The following is a 12,642-nucleotide window of genomic DNA, read 5'->3' as shown; positions in this document are numbered from 1 at the left end:
CTCCTGTACTTGTGAGAATTGTATTATGTTGCATTTAAACAATTTTTTTTATTGTTTTCAAATATATATTTGATTCAGTATTTAGATTGTGTTTTTATTTCCATTAGAAAAGACGACATTTTTACTTGCCTTAATACATGGAGTTCAGGCATATCTCAAAAACTTCACATACAAAAATAAATGTTAATTTTATCATGGATCTAAAATGGTAAAACTTACTTATTGTCTTGCTTTATTACTCATGAATTGAAACATTAATCATTTATTTTTCAGTTTCACACAAATAGACTCAAACCATGAGAGTAAGGTCAGATGTTCTTTTAAAACCAGAACCATGATTATCACTAAACAAAGAAAACATGTCATATTGAGTGTTGAAATAAATGACATTCTCATTTTTAAAGATGCTGTACTTAGGAATTAATACATATGTTGAATATATGTGGATTCCCCATTTGAATTACATGAAATAATAGTATTTGAGATGTTCATGTGCACATATTTCAGGATTTAGTTATATGATCAACCCATGAATCACTGACCTGCAGTGATGGGAAAACTGGAACCATCCTGTATCTTTATTTCATGGCGAACCAGTGAATCTATTGATCAACAATCATTGCTTTGTGTGCTGAGCTTTCTAATTATTGTACATTTCAGTAATTATCTGCACTATGTACCTATTCCATTACTATAAGATTGCAGAAACTAGTGGCAGTACACAGATACTGTAGTAATACAACAATGAATATTTGCAAATATAACAGACCATGGTGGTTCCTGAGATAGTGACAATTGCACAATCATCTAATAACTTTAAACATGGGCAGCTTCTACTGTGAACTCTGCAGAAAAACGGCATGAGGCGGATTTCACTCTTGCATTTATAGTAATAGAAGATTTATGTAGAAACATTATTTGTGGAAAAGTTCAAAATTGACCACAATAGACATTTAATCAGATTGACTGTGTTTTATTCTTGTCTCTATATTACACAATGACCTTAAGAGGAAGTGGCCTTCCAAAATGTACAGCATGAGGTAATGTGAATAACTGATAAATACAGAAATATAGGCCTTGTTGTAAATGTGGGTTGGTCTTCCATCGGATTCAAACATGGGTCATGGTCCTCTCACAGTCAAGTTACTTTTTCCACTCCTTATTCTCGTAGTCCCAATTGGATGAGAAGCCCTCCACTGGGTTGATTCTCATGTCTAGCATCCTCTGGAGCTCCTTCTCCTTGTACTCTGGAGCAAATGTGTGTGGGACATCTCCATACACTGCAAACAGACAGGATAAAATGTGTCATTGGTAACAAACGAGCCGATGGGAAACTGGTATAACATCTAAATTTTGTGTTTTCTTGCGGTGAAGTTCAACATACGCACAGCCAACACACTGAAGGACAGTTGCAAATCAAAGTGTGGTCTATTTACCATATTTCCTCTGCCAGAGCACAATCAGGCCAGTGAAACCAATGAAGAACAAAACTCCACCGGTCACAGACTTCCACTCAGCTGATCCCTGGTTCATCTCAGCAAAGCTCTGGTTGAAGCTGATGCGGTACACTAAACACGACAAACACACAGATTAAGACAAAGACTGTAAGAACAGCAAAAGTCTCACGTTTTCTGTCTTATTTTTGTTTTAACAAAAGGTGAGTTATTGAATCTTACAAGCAATCTTCTCATCATTGGAAAGGGTGGCCCAGGAGCCCTTCTCCTTCTCTTTCAGGGACTTCTGTTCTGGGTTCAGATTCTGCACATAGCAGATATCTGGAAGAGGGTTCTCCCGCCTGTCAAAGTAGGCAGGGAGAGTGTAGTCCTCCACTTTGGCAACACCTGCAAGACAAGACAATGACTTATGCAATTAACTTAAAAACTTAATTAAAGAAAAAGAAAACAAGGTCACCTACTGTGAAGGACTCCGCACACTGATCGCTCTCGCTCTGATTCATTTTATTGTCACTATCATAAAATGCTGTAAATGGTTTGAAATAACAAAAACATGTTTTGGGGGGGGGGTTGATGAAAAATGTAACCAATGCTGTTCCTGAGCTTCTTTGGATTTGAACCACACCAGAATGTAATTATAAAAATCCAGAAATATGTATGATTCAATTAAGATTGTTATGAAAATGTTGTTCATGCACATAAAAGCAAACACTTCATTTGTGTGCATGTGATAAACGGCAGCACAATATGAGCAATCCAGAGGATATAACTACCTGTTGCTGGGCCAGTGCATCATATAAGCACATAATCTTTTATATCCCTTTATATAGCCCTGTGTGGCAAAATACAAGCCATTGCTGAACAGATGTATGACACTTAGAAAGAAAATTAAATTGCTGTTCAACTATATGCATTTTCAGAACAAAATGAAAGGCTAGCAGCTGAAAACACTCGTCTTTGTAGTTTGACACAACACTCTTCCAATGTAAACACCTGAAATGTTTCCCTATGACGAAAGAAAAAAGAAAGATAACGGTGGGAAATGGTTGTTCATTGACATGTCAGACGCACGTTATAATATGGAAGCATGTTGTGGAGTGAAAATGTAACTTGTACACAGAACTATCTCATTTTGAACTAAACACGAGCTTGAAATAAAGTTGGTGGGAATTTGAGACACATTCAACACATGTTTAAATTGTAATGTGATGGGTCTGAGCAAGTACCAGTATTTTATTCGTAGCATAAACTGATCAGCAGCCAAAAATAGAACATGCTTTGGGGCCATTATACGTACCATGCCCTCCACGTACACACACAGATGTGGAAATGGCACGTTTGCCAATAAGGCTAAGTGCTCTGGTGGCCAGCATTCTATGGGAAGATCAGAGTTCATACGTTAAAAACCTTCTTGAACCTACTGAACAAGCACAATAATATTATACACAAGAGTTGTCCTTGATATCCTTGAATTTTCATTATGCTTGCAATACAAAACCAGGATTTCTGCACACCTGACAACTAAATTTGAACAACTTGTTATTTTTTTCGAATAGACAATACAAGGACACGTTGACCCAATTTAACATAGTTAATAATTAAATGGAAAAAAAATATCCTCAGTTTAAAAAGCAGATTAAGCACAGCGTTAACAATTGCACGTTACACCACAAATGTAAACAATTAGTTGTTTCCTATGCACAAATCACGGTTCGTAATATCTTTTTTCATCTTTAGGCAGGGAAGTCTTTAAAAGTGTGACAGATGTAAACATTTACACAGTTCCTCTACTCACTGTCACCACTAATACTGAGAATAGGTCATGCAGCGTGTTAAAATGTGGAACCACAGCGTGAGGTCAAGTCAGATCAATTGTTGTTTAGAAACTAAGCCAAACGTTCGCCCAGTTGCTAAGCTAATGCTAGCGCTGGCTGCAGCCGCAAGGTCATGGCGCCCCGAGAAAAAAAAAAATCACGGAAACGTAATTTTTTTCACACAGCGGATCGTTCGGCCTGACCAAAATACCACTGGACTGACTGATTTGTACATTGTATAGGGTGAAGCTCGAAGACATTTTACTATCGCGGCATCTCACCTCTCTCCTGTGATGCTAAAAGCTAAAGAAAGCTAACCGCTACGTTAGCTCGAGCTAAAACCACCTCCCTTCAAAGTCACGGCTGATAAACTCAAAATAAGACGAGCGAAAGCACCTGTGCGCATAACCCGTAAAGCATTCAGACTGTGGGAGAATACGCCAAATGTGCGTCTTTGCCGCGTTAGTAAATGGTAATAAAGCTGGCGTTCTACCTTCTCTTCCTCCTCGCTGGTGTCCGCCGACAGTCTGAAAGAAGTCAGTCCGAACCGGAAGACGTAAAGCCTGGAGGAGGAAGGCCTCAGCTGCTCGACTCCGCCATGGCAAACGGGCGCTGACTTCCGGTAGTGGCAATAAGCCACGAAACAGCACATTTACAATGAGAGACAGTGCAGCTATACTGGGTCTTGACAGCTCTATTAACTCATCAAAAATGAACCATTAAACTCAACTTCACTCTCGTCTTAGCCAGAACAGCCCAGAAACAGATGGGAACCTCTGTTTGGCTATGGAGTCGGACTGTGGAATGCCTTGGACTTGGATTTAATGAACTCCTCCCCTGTGCACCAATTTAAAAAAAGGTATTCAAGTGGACAATGATTAAATCCTATGGGCCATAATAATTCATTTAAATGTGACATTGATTCTGATTAAATATGATTGGTATTTGTGAACCGCAGTTGGCATTGAGTTTTCTGAGTTTGCCCTCCCACCAGCAGGGGGCTCTGCCTCGAGGTCTGTCAACCAGCCACCACGTGAGGAAGTAAAGGGATTTTTTTTTTTTTCCCATGGCAGCACCGGCGCTCCAGACGAGAGGAAGGTGGAATAAGATTAGCTTTCTGGCGAGTCACTTGGTGATTTATTGAGTGTAAAAAAACAAAACAAACTGCTGGGACCTCCAATAATCGCGGAGCGTACATGCACTCGTCAGAAAACGTGGTCAGGACTTCATCTTCTGCGAGTAGGACGACTGTGAAGGTGGATATCTACTTTTCTCCGGGCATGAGAAGTCACGATAGCTAACAGTAGCAGACGCTCCTCCGCCGTGTAAACTCAACCGCTCCGACGGGAGCTGTAACCTTTCACCGACTGCCCCTTTTATGTTGTTTTTTTCCCCCTCCTACTCGCAAGCATGCCCGTCCAACTAACAAGCCAGGCTTATTGTAAAATGCTTTTACACGCTGCCAAGTATCCTCACTGTGCCGTGAACGGGCTTCTGGTGGCGGAGAAAAGCAAGGAGAAGAAGAAAGACGGCCACAGTGACCCGGTGCTGTGCGTGGACTGCGTGCCTCTGTTTCACGGCACCCTGGCCCTGGCCCCAATGCTGGAGGTCGCGCTCACACTGGTGAGTACCTGTCCGTTTGGAACGCACCGTCTTCCACTACGTTTAGTGTGTGCACTGACATTCCGTCCATCCAGGCCACCGTCCTACCGAAGCAGAGTCGGGTGTCGTTATATAAACCGTGTTTGGGGTTCATCGCTGTGGTCTGCTGGTTACAACAGGCTATTACAATCTTGACACATGTACCAACGTGTGTGTGTGTGTGTGTGTGTTTGGGGCGGTCACAGATTCTTAGTTCAACATTGCCACAGTTCATCCATCCCAAATAGCAAATCACGTGTATATATATATATATATATATATATATATATATATATGTGTGTGTGTGTGTGTGTGTGTATATCCGCACGGCTTATTCATTGTGCAGCTCTGTTTTCACACTTCGAGTCCTCTTCCTGTTGGAGCTGACCAAAGAAAGACACCTAGATCAGCCATCAAACTACAGAAATGTTATTATCATAGGTTTAACCAAAGTGGAAATGTGCAATGATGTTTCATCAGGCGTTGTTTATTTTGAACTCTGCCTCTGTAAAGTTGCACCACTTTAAATTGAAAAGCGATATGAGCCCCCAAAATATTCTGAACATTTTACATATAAATCTTTTACGCAAATCCAAACGTAGACTTCAGTTCGATTGTCTTCTCGTGCGAAGAATGTCGTCGTCTCATCGGCTGCTTCTTTTTCCAATATCAGATTGACACCTGGTGTAAAGAAAATAATTATGTCATCGCTGGATATTATCAAGCAAATGAACGCAAAAAGGATTCAAGGTAAGGACGCAAAAACAAACCCTATCAACTTTCTATTTCACATGAAAGCAACTGTATCACACCCTCCCTGCACTTTTCATATGCCATGTTTTTGTTTTTTTGCTCTCTCTCTTCTAGACCCAACCAGGTTGCAGAGAAAGTGGCGGCGAGGATTTCTGAAAACTTCAGTGAAGCAGCAATAGTCATGGTAGTGGTTCATTGTTACGTCTGTCCATTTAACATGAATTATACATAAACTCAAATGGATGAAGCAAATGTGAATTCACTTTCCTACCGGGCTTTTCCGTGTAAGACTGGAAAAGTTACATGGCTTCACATATATGAAGTGTTTCAAATACTTTTCACAATCTCAACACATGGTTTTCCGACAAGTTCTGTTTATGATGTACTGATATCATTCGGTCGTTTGGCTCGCTAATGAAGTATTTCTATTCCATTCTAATGTGCCACAGAATGTTTTCGTAAAGGTCTCCTCTTGGTACTTACTGATTGTATGACTGATTTTTTTCCCCTTGTAAAAAATGTGCAAGCGTATAAACCAGATCACAAGTTGGCTTTTAACTCAATAATATTTTCTGTCTTTGTGTCCAGGTGGACAGCAGTAGATTAACAATGAGCTGTTTCGAGCCCATTGTGCTGATCTATGATCACCATGAAAACAAGTGGAAAAACAGAGAAGTAACTCAGTAAGTTTGTCTGCAGGCGACACATCTCAACCAAGTGCTTGATAAACATGTGTTTTAAGTTTTGAGTAAGGTTGGGGTTTTTTTTTTTTTGTGTGTGTGTGTGTCTTCCAGCGAGTGTTTTGAGGACTGGAGCGAAGCACAGAAAATCACATCTGCCCTGCTGGAGGGCAGGTCCTATGAGAACCTGATTGACTTTGACAATCATTTGGATGATCTGAGGAACGACTGGACCAACCCCGTGATCAACAAGTCCGTCCTGGATCTGTGCTAAGACCTGAAATCAAAGGGCCCCTTCAACACACACAGACACAGACACACACACACACATACACACACACACACACACACACACACACACACACACACAGGGAAGTTCCCCACGCTGGTGGGAGCTGAAGGGGCATCGACCAGTTGGCCAAACCTGCGAAAGGGCAAATGCCATGCGAGCACTGCTGGCCTGTGTCCACCCTCGCACGGTGATGCTGAGATGAAGGAGGCCATTGTGCTTTTTGAATGCAACTTAAATGTTTTGGGTTTTTTTCTACTTTGCTCTGGTTTGTGTTATGTGCAAGACCTTAAAAAGCTTTAGTTTTAATATATTTCTTCTTAAAAAAAATCTTAGTCGGTAGAAAAGAGATCAAGTTTCAATTAATAAAAGATTTCAATGCTGATGGTTATTCTGAGATATTGAATACACTGTTCTTTAAGGGGGTCATATTGTGCAAAAAAACCCAACAAACAACACTTTTTGATGGATTTACAACAGTGATATTTTACTTACGAATGATGTCCCAGAAGTGGAAAAAAAAAATCTGTCATCTCTCTTCCCTGGCTTGTTTCCATAGAAAAAATAAAAATAAATGATTTGCTCCAGTGAGGGAATCAGAAATCAAACCCTACATAGTGTCATGAGGGGTTTAGCCAATCCCTTTCCCCCTCCCACAATTATGCAGCTCTGCCCTGGCACATGGCACCACGAGAGGAAGGACTTCCTCCTCTTCCCATAGATGGGCGTGTGTGGGCGGAGCCCGTCCAGCTCACACAGACACAGCAGATTCTGAATGCAGCTCCTATGAAACCATATTCAAATGGCTGAAAAATCAAGTAAAAGCTGCATTTGGGGAAATAAACTTTGATGTTTGGACCCCGGAGATCCATGTGAAAGTGTTGAAAAGCTGCATAATATGACCCCTTTTAATAAATATATTCTTTCAATTCCTCAAGCAAGTTCCACGCTGAAGTGTTGCCTGAATATGCTGAAATAATGAAATAGCATAGGAGTACAGGCACAAAAATTTTGGTCACATAAAACTGAACCAACTTTCTTTTTTTTTTTTTAACGAAAGAGGATGTTTTTAACTTAAGAGCTTTTAACTTTTAACCGATCGGTGCGTTCATAAACATTTCTATGCCGCATGTCATCTGTTATGGCCTCTATAAGGTAGTATATCCCCGTCTGGATTTTTGTAATTGATCGATGACATGGGAACGGGAGAAATCTACGCCAGAGCAGATTAATGCGTGAGCTTTGTTTTGTGTTCAATCTTTTTATCGTTAGACAATAGTATTTATTTATACTTAATTGGCCAACTAGATCCAACTATTTAAAAAGCATTGCTAGAAATGTATTTATTGCAAGGCTCTAGAATTACTTTGTATTTGAGGACGACTCATTCAGAGGTAACTGCTTCAACAATTATGGTTACATTTTATAATGAGATTTTATGAATGTACGCAATAGATTATTTGAGAGGGTATAAATCAAACGTCGTCAGTGTCTTTTTTTTTTATTATTAATTTTTCAACCATTATTTTGCTGTGTCTTACACCACCGCCTTGACATTTCACATCCCGACGACTGCAGCTCATTTTAGCCCATGTGTTTGCCTGAAACCTTCCCATCTTGGTTTTTGCTCCCACATTGTTAATTTTTTTTTGTCTGGGTCGAGTGGATTTGCTAAAGGGTTAGAATACTAGGATGGAAGACATTTTGTATGTCGGGTTACATGTCAAAATTTATAATAAAAACTTGTTTGCAACTAACACCGTGAAGTAAAATGACAAGAATGGAGATAGAGGTAAAGTAACTGCTTTTGTCATTATATTATGCTGATTTAACTTCATTAGAACTACGTTTTTTGAGGTGATTGGATAATTCAATGACAACACTGAAGGACGGAACTCGTTAAATATTGATATTGCATATTTTTTACATTTCCATTGATACGATTTTCTCCATGTTGTAAAGCCATGCACACAGTATTTCTGGCTTATGGGGACAATACATCGACTCACATGAATTTTCTGCAGTCCTAACGTAACTACAGCCTCACTTTAAAACATGTCGATCACAAGGTGTATTTGTTTCCATAATGGGGTCCTTCCCGTTTGTCTCCATGGTTACATGAGTCCTGTTGATCAGTATAGAAGAAACAAGCACACACATTCCTGTCTCATGAGTCAAACTCATCAAGGGGAGCTTGGAAAACTGCAGAATTTTGTAACATTAACAATACTTTGTATCATGTGCTTAAGACCATTACAAACTTTACTCTTAACGTCATTTATGAAGGAATACATGTGTTCCGTTTAGTCAACATCAAAACTAACAGCTACACTGATGTACAGTATCATTAATCCATTTATAATCAGTTCAGGGACTGCTCATCAGGTGATTTTATAAAGTAAGTAATCTGCCTCTAAAACTAATAAATAACTACTGTTTTCACTTAACCAAAATTAGTCTCATAGCTAACACTCCGAATAAGCTGGGATCAAAAAGTACATAGATTTTCTTTTTCTACTTAAACATTTCTTCAGAAATGCATATTTTCTATCCCTGGGATTCTAGAAATGTGGGATGAGTTTTATCTTCAGATGTGTTTTGCTTAAAGGAAATCTTAAAAGCACGATCTTTATTTGTTCTCAGGTACATCTACTTACATTGATTGAATTGTGAAGTTAATATACCGTTTAAAAACAAGAAGATAAAAGTACTCTTTAAAATTATGAAATGAGATACTTTTTGACAGCATTTAACCACAAAGTTATAGAAACGTTCATTTCTTTCCCCCTTTGTGAAATATATACAATCAAAGCACAATTGTCAGACAAAGTGTAAATGTTTATTAAAAAAAAATGCAGATGAAACTGAACGGTGACGCAAAATGTGGGTGTAAGTAGATTACAAAGGTACATTGTCCTGAGGCATGAGTAAAATTACATACTTGAGGGGGAAAAAAACAATAAAAGTACAAGTATCCAAAAATATCACACTGAGTGAGACTAACCAGAAAACAAGTTCCTCAAACACCAGGAAGTCACATGTCTCAACGCATGAGGATGATTTCAAAACACATCACAGCAACAATTGTAACGTTGTGCTTCAACATTGGTGATTCAAGCGTAGTCGAAGTAAAACCTGGTCCAAATAATTATATAAAATGTAAAGTTAACTTACTTGAGCACGTCCGCTGTGATCTTCGCTTAGTAAACACTACCACCTGCTGGAGTCTATCTGGAACTGCTGCATAGGGCTGAGATTGAACAACGTTCGGTGGAAACAGTAATGTTTTTATTGTATAAAATTGTACCATCAAACCGAGTGACACACGAGTAAATTATAATGGATGAACTCCAACTGGTATGAAGTTGAGGATGTGAGCGGGCTGACAAATTAATCGCTTCAATAAGTGTGAAGTAAACGTTCAGAAACCCGCACCACATACTTCCTGGTGAAGACGCAGTTGGATGACGCGGTGGATGACGCAGCTGTCTTCTCGTTGTTTTGATTGGTTGGCACAGTTCGCAGCGCGGGAATTCTCTGCTACGCGAATGTGAGAAAAGCTGGTGCAGAAAGGTTTTAGAAAAACGACGCGTTAAACAGCGATGGATCCCTCCGAGGTCGAGTTCCTCGCAGAGAAAGAAATGGTGAAGATTATACCGAACTTCAGCCTTGATAAGATCTATTTAATCGGGGTGAGTACGACAGTCGCGGTTGAAAAAGATGAATATCAGGGAGTTATTGGGCTGATGTTTTTTTAGACCAGAGAATGAAACGTTTACTCATAACGATCCTCAATTCAGGCCAACACACCTAAAATCCTATATTATTGAATCGCATTACACATGTAAGAATACGGGAACCGTAATGCATGTGTTTGGAAATTGTATGTTTGTATAAAGACGGGAGTTGCGTTGCTGGGCTGCGTATAAAGAGTACCTTATCTGTATCCTCAGGGTGACCTGGGTCCTTTTAACCCCGGGCTGCCTCTGGATGTCCCCGTGTGGCTTGCTCTTAACCTCAAACAGAGGCAGAAATGCAGAGTTATCCCTCCTGAGTGGATGGATGTTGGTAAGTCTCCATGACAGGCAAATATAAAGCTGTAATGACTATTTGAAAAGTTTGTAATTTCTTGATATAGTCGGGATTTTCTTTCTGGGCTGTCTGATACTATCATATAATAATGTGCTCTATCTCAGCCTGTTCAGATGTTTTGAACAGGCTGAGATAGACTCTTTTGTTTTCACCCACAGTGTCGCACACAATCCTTCTGGAGATGTTTATGTTTCTTAAACATATTGTAGATGGTGCACATTTAGAATGTACCTCAAATCTTTAAACATTTAAGCTGACTTTTGCATTTTATTTACTTATTCACTTGTCTACCGAGACAAAAACAGATTGAGGGGGTGCAGAATATTGAGAGCTATTACTTTAGACATACAGGGAATGTAAAGGTCGCCCCACTAAAATGAGCTTAAGAAGCACAGCGACTGGGAAATTCACATTAAAAAAGAAAAAGAAAAAAAAATTAATCTTCAAGAGGCAAAGAGGTACCGAGATTAAGGAATCCACTAATCTGTCCTGAGTTGAAGACCATCACAATGTTGATGGTGAATGATTGAAATGAACTGGTTCCTGGATGTCTGAAGCTCCGAGTTAGTATTTTAGCTCTAGAATCACTGTCTTGACTTGAATTCTAAACTTTAGTTACTTTTGTTCAGGCTGAGTTGAAAAAAAATGACATTTTCCATTCCAATTCCAATTGACCATTGCCATGATTCAAAACCACCAATGCAGAGTGCAAAAAAAAACCCAGGATGATCTTTCCAAAGTATTTCAGCTTTCAGAGAGTGATTGATTTTCTTCACGAGTGCGCTTGCTTTGTTTCGGCCCGCAGAGAAACTGGAAGAGATGCGAGAGCTTGAGAGGCGAGAGGAGGCCTTTACTCCCGTTCCCAGTCCGTACTACATGGAGCTGACCAAGCTGCTTTTGAACCAGTGAGTCACGGAACCCGGGGCCAAGAAGCGCAGCCTCGGCATCTTGTTGCATTCACGCCGCCTCTTTCTCTTTGTAGCGCGTCTGACAACATTCCTAAAGCCGATGAGATTCGCACGCTGGTCAAAGACATCTGGGACACTCGTATCGCCAAACTCCGCCTGTCTGCCGACAGCTTCATCAGTCAGCAGGAGGCTCACGCGAAGGTAAACACTGATCAGAAATGGTGATGGGCGATACCGACGATCTCCTTTACGGTCCCATACTAAAGTAAAGTCTTATCTGGTGTTTTCTGATATGGATTTGTGAGGTTTACCCTCAGCTTTCTGGAACAAAAAAAAAAAAAAAAGTACTTCCTTTCAAATTGAAGCTATCAAAAATGAACAGAGACAAAACGTTTTCCTTCTTTTTCTTCATCTCGGCTTCAAACACGACTTTGTTAGTGTGCTGCCCTCCCCTGAACACAGGAAGATTTTTTTAACTCCAGTTAGTTTGGGGCATTCATACAGCCGCGTTGGCACCACTAACGTGAGATTTTTAACTGCTGGATATTGAGTGTGTGCTCCTCTCCCGTGCGACTGAACTTCTTCTCTTTCTCCAGCTGGACAACCTGACTCTGATGGAGATCAACACCATACGAGCTTTCTTCCTCGACTCCCTCAACTGCATGTACAAGCTGCGTACCAATCTGCATCCAGCGGCCACTGCCGGACAGTTCACAGACTTTTAATCCGCAAGGCCAAAACCTCCTCGTCCCAACGATTTGAAAAGGCTGAGGTTCCTCCACAAAATGGCCTTTTTAGTCCGTTCACCTGACTCTTGTAAATATTTCAAAGAACTTGAGCTGTAAATGCTGTTTGTAATGCGTGCATATTTAAATGAATTGAATTGAGTGTTTGTTTCATTAAATGATGAATAAATTGTATGTCTGGGCCACACTGATACACTTTCTCAACCTACAGTTTGTTTTTATTGGATGTTTTTTTTTTTTTACTGGACTGATTATTTATTCCAAA

At 40.0% G+C, this 12,642-nt stretch overlaps 3 protein-coding genes across 3 annotated transcripts; 2 read left to right on the top strand and 1 right to left on the bottom strand.

Annotated features, from left to right (window-relative positions):
• Positions 1-952: 952 nt before the first annotated feature.
• Positions 953-3,842, bottom strand: cox4i1 (cytochrome c oxidase subunit 4I1). Its single transcript, XM_080507636.1, has 5 exons — positions 3,762-3,842; positions 2,752-2,828; positions 1,677-1,841; positions 1,437-1,568; positions 953-1,280 (listed from the first exon to the last, which is right to left on the bottom strand). The coding sequence occupies exons 2-5, from the start codon at positions 2,825-2,827 to the stop codon at positions 1,144-1,146; spliced, it is 510 nt and encodes a 169-aa protein (XP_080363762.1). The 5' UTR covers position 2,828; positions 3,762-3,842; the 3' UTR covers positions 953-1,143.
• Positions 3,843-4,360: 518 nt separating this feature from the next.
• On the top strand, positions 4,361-8,349 carry emc8 (ER membrane protein complex subunit 8). Its single transcript, XM_080496288.1, has 5 exons — positions 4,361-4,891; positions 5,583-5,659; positions 5,777-5,846; positions 6,251-6,345; positions 6,457-8,349. Exons 1-5 carry the CDS (start codon positions 4,679-4,681, stop codon positions 6,614-6,616), a joined length of 615 nt encoding a protein of 204 aa, XP_080352414.1. The 5' UTR covers positions 4,361-4,678; the 3' UTR covers positions 6,617-8,349.
• Positions 8,350-10,216: 1,867 nt separating this feature from the next.
• gins2 (GINS complex subunit 2) lies at positions 10,217-12,356 on the top strand (the record flags this gene model as incomplete). Its single annotated transcript, XM_080520893.1, has 5 exons — positions 10,217-10,323; positions 10,585-10,699; positions 11,529-11,628; positions 11,706-11,832; positions 12,228-12,356. The coding sequence occupies exons 1-5, from the start codon at positions 10,234-10,236 to the stop codon at positions 12,354-12,356; spliced, it is 561 nt and encodes a 186-aa protein (XP_080377019.1). The 5' UTR covers positions 10,217-10,233.
• Between the last annotated feature and the right edge of the window lie 286 nt (positions 12,357-12,642).

The sequence above is a fragment of the Blennius ocellaris genome (assembly GCF_963422515.1).
Source record: "Blennius ocellaris genome assembly, chromosome: 1".
Classification (NCBI taxonomy): Eukaryota; Metazoa; Chordata; class Actinopteri; order Blenniiformes; family Blenniidae; genus Blennius; species Blennius ocellaris.
This window is presented reverse-complemented; position numbering and strand designations above follow the sequence as displayed.

Coding starts and splice junctions, on each gene's coding strand:
- cox4i1 (XM_080507636.1), bottom strand. CDS start 2,827: ATGCTGGCCACCAGAGCACTTAGCCTTATTGGCAAACGTGCCATTTCC. Junction 1,569..1,676: donor CAATGATGAGAAGATTGCTT/GTAAGATTCAAT, acceptor TGTCGTGTTTAG/TGTACCGCATCAGCTTCAAC. Junction 1,281..1,436: donor GCTCTGGCAGAGGAAATATG/GTAAATAGACCA, acceptor GTCTGTTTGCAG/TGTATGGAGATGTCCCACAC.
- emc8 (XM_080496288.1), top strand. CDS start 4,679: ATGCCCGTCCAACTAACAAGCCAGGCTTATTGTAAAATGCTTTTACAC. Junction 5,660..5,776: donor GAACGCAAAAAGGATTCAAG/GTAAGGACGCAA, acceptor TCTCTCTTCTAG/ACCCAACCAGGTTGCAGAGA. Junction 5,847..6,250: donor GTGAAGCAGCAATAGTCATG/GTAGTGGTTCAT, acceptor CTTTGTGTCCAG/GTGGACAGCAGTAGATTAAC.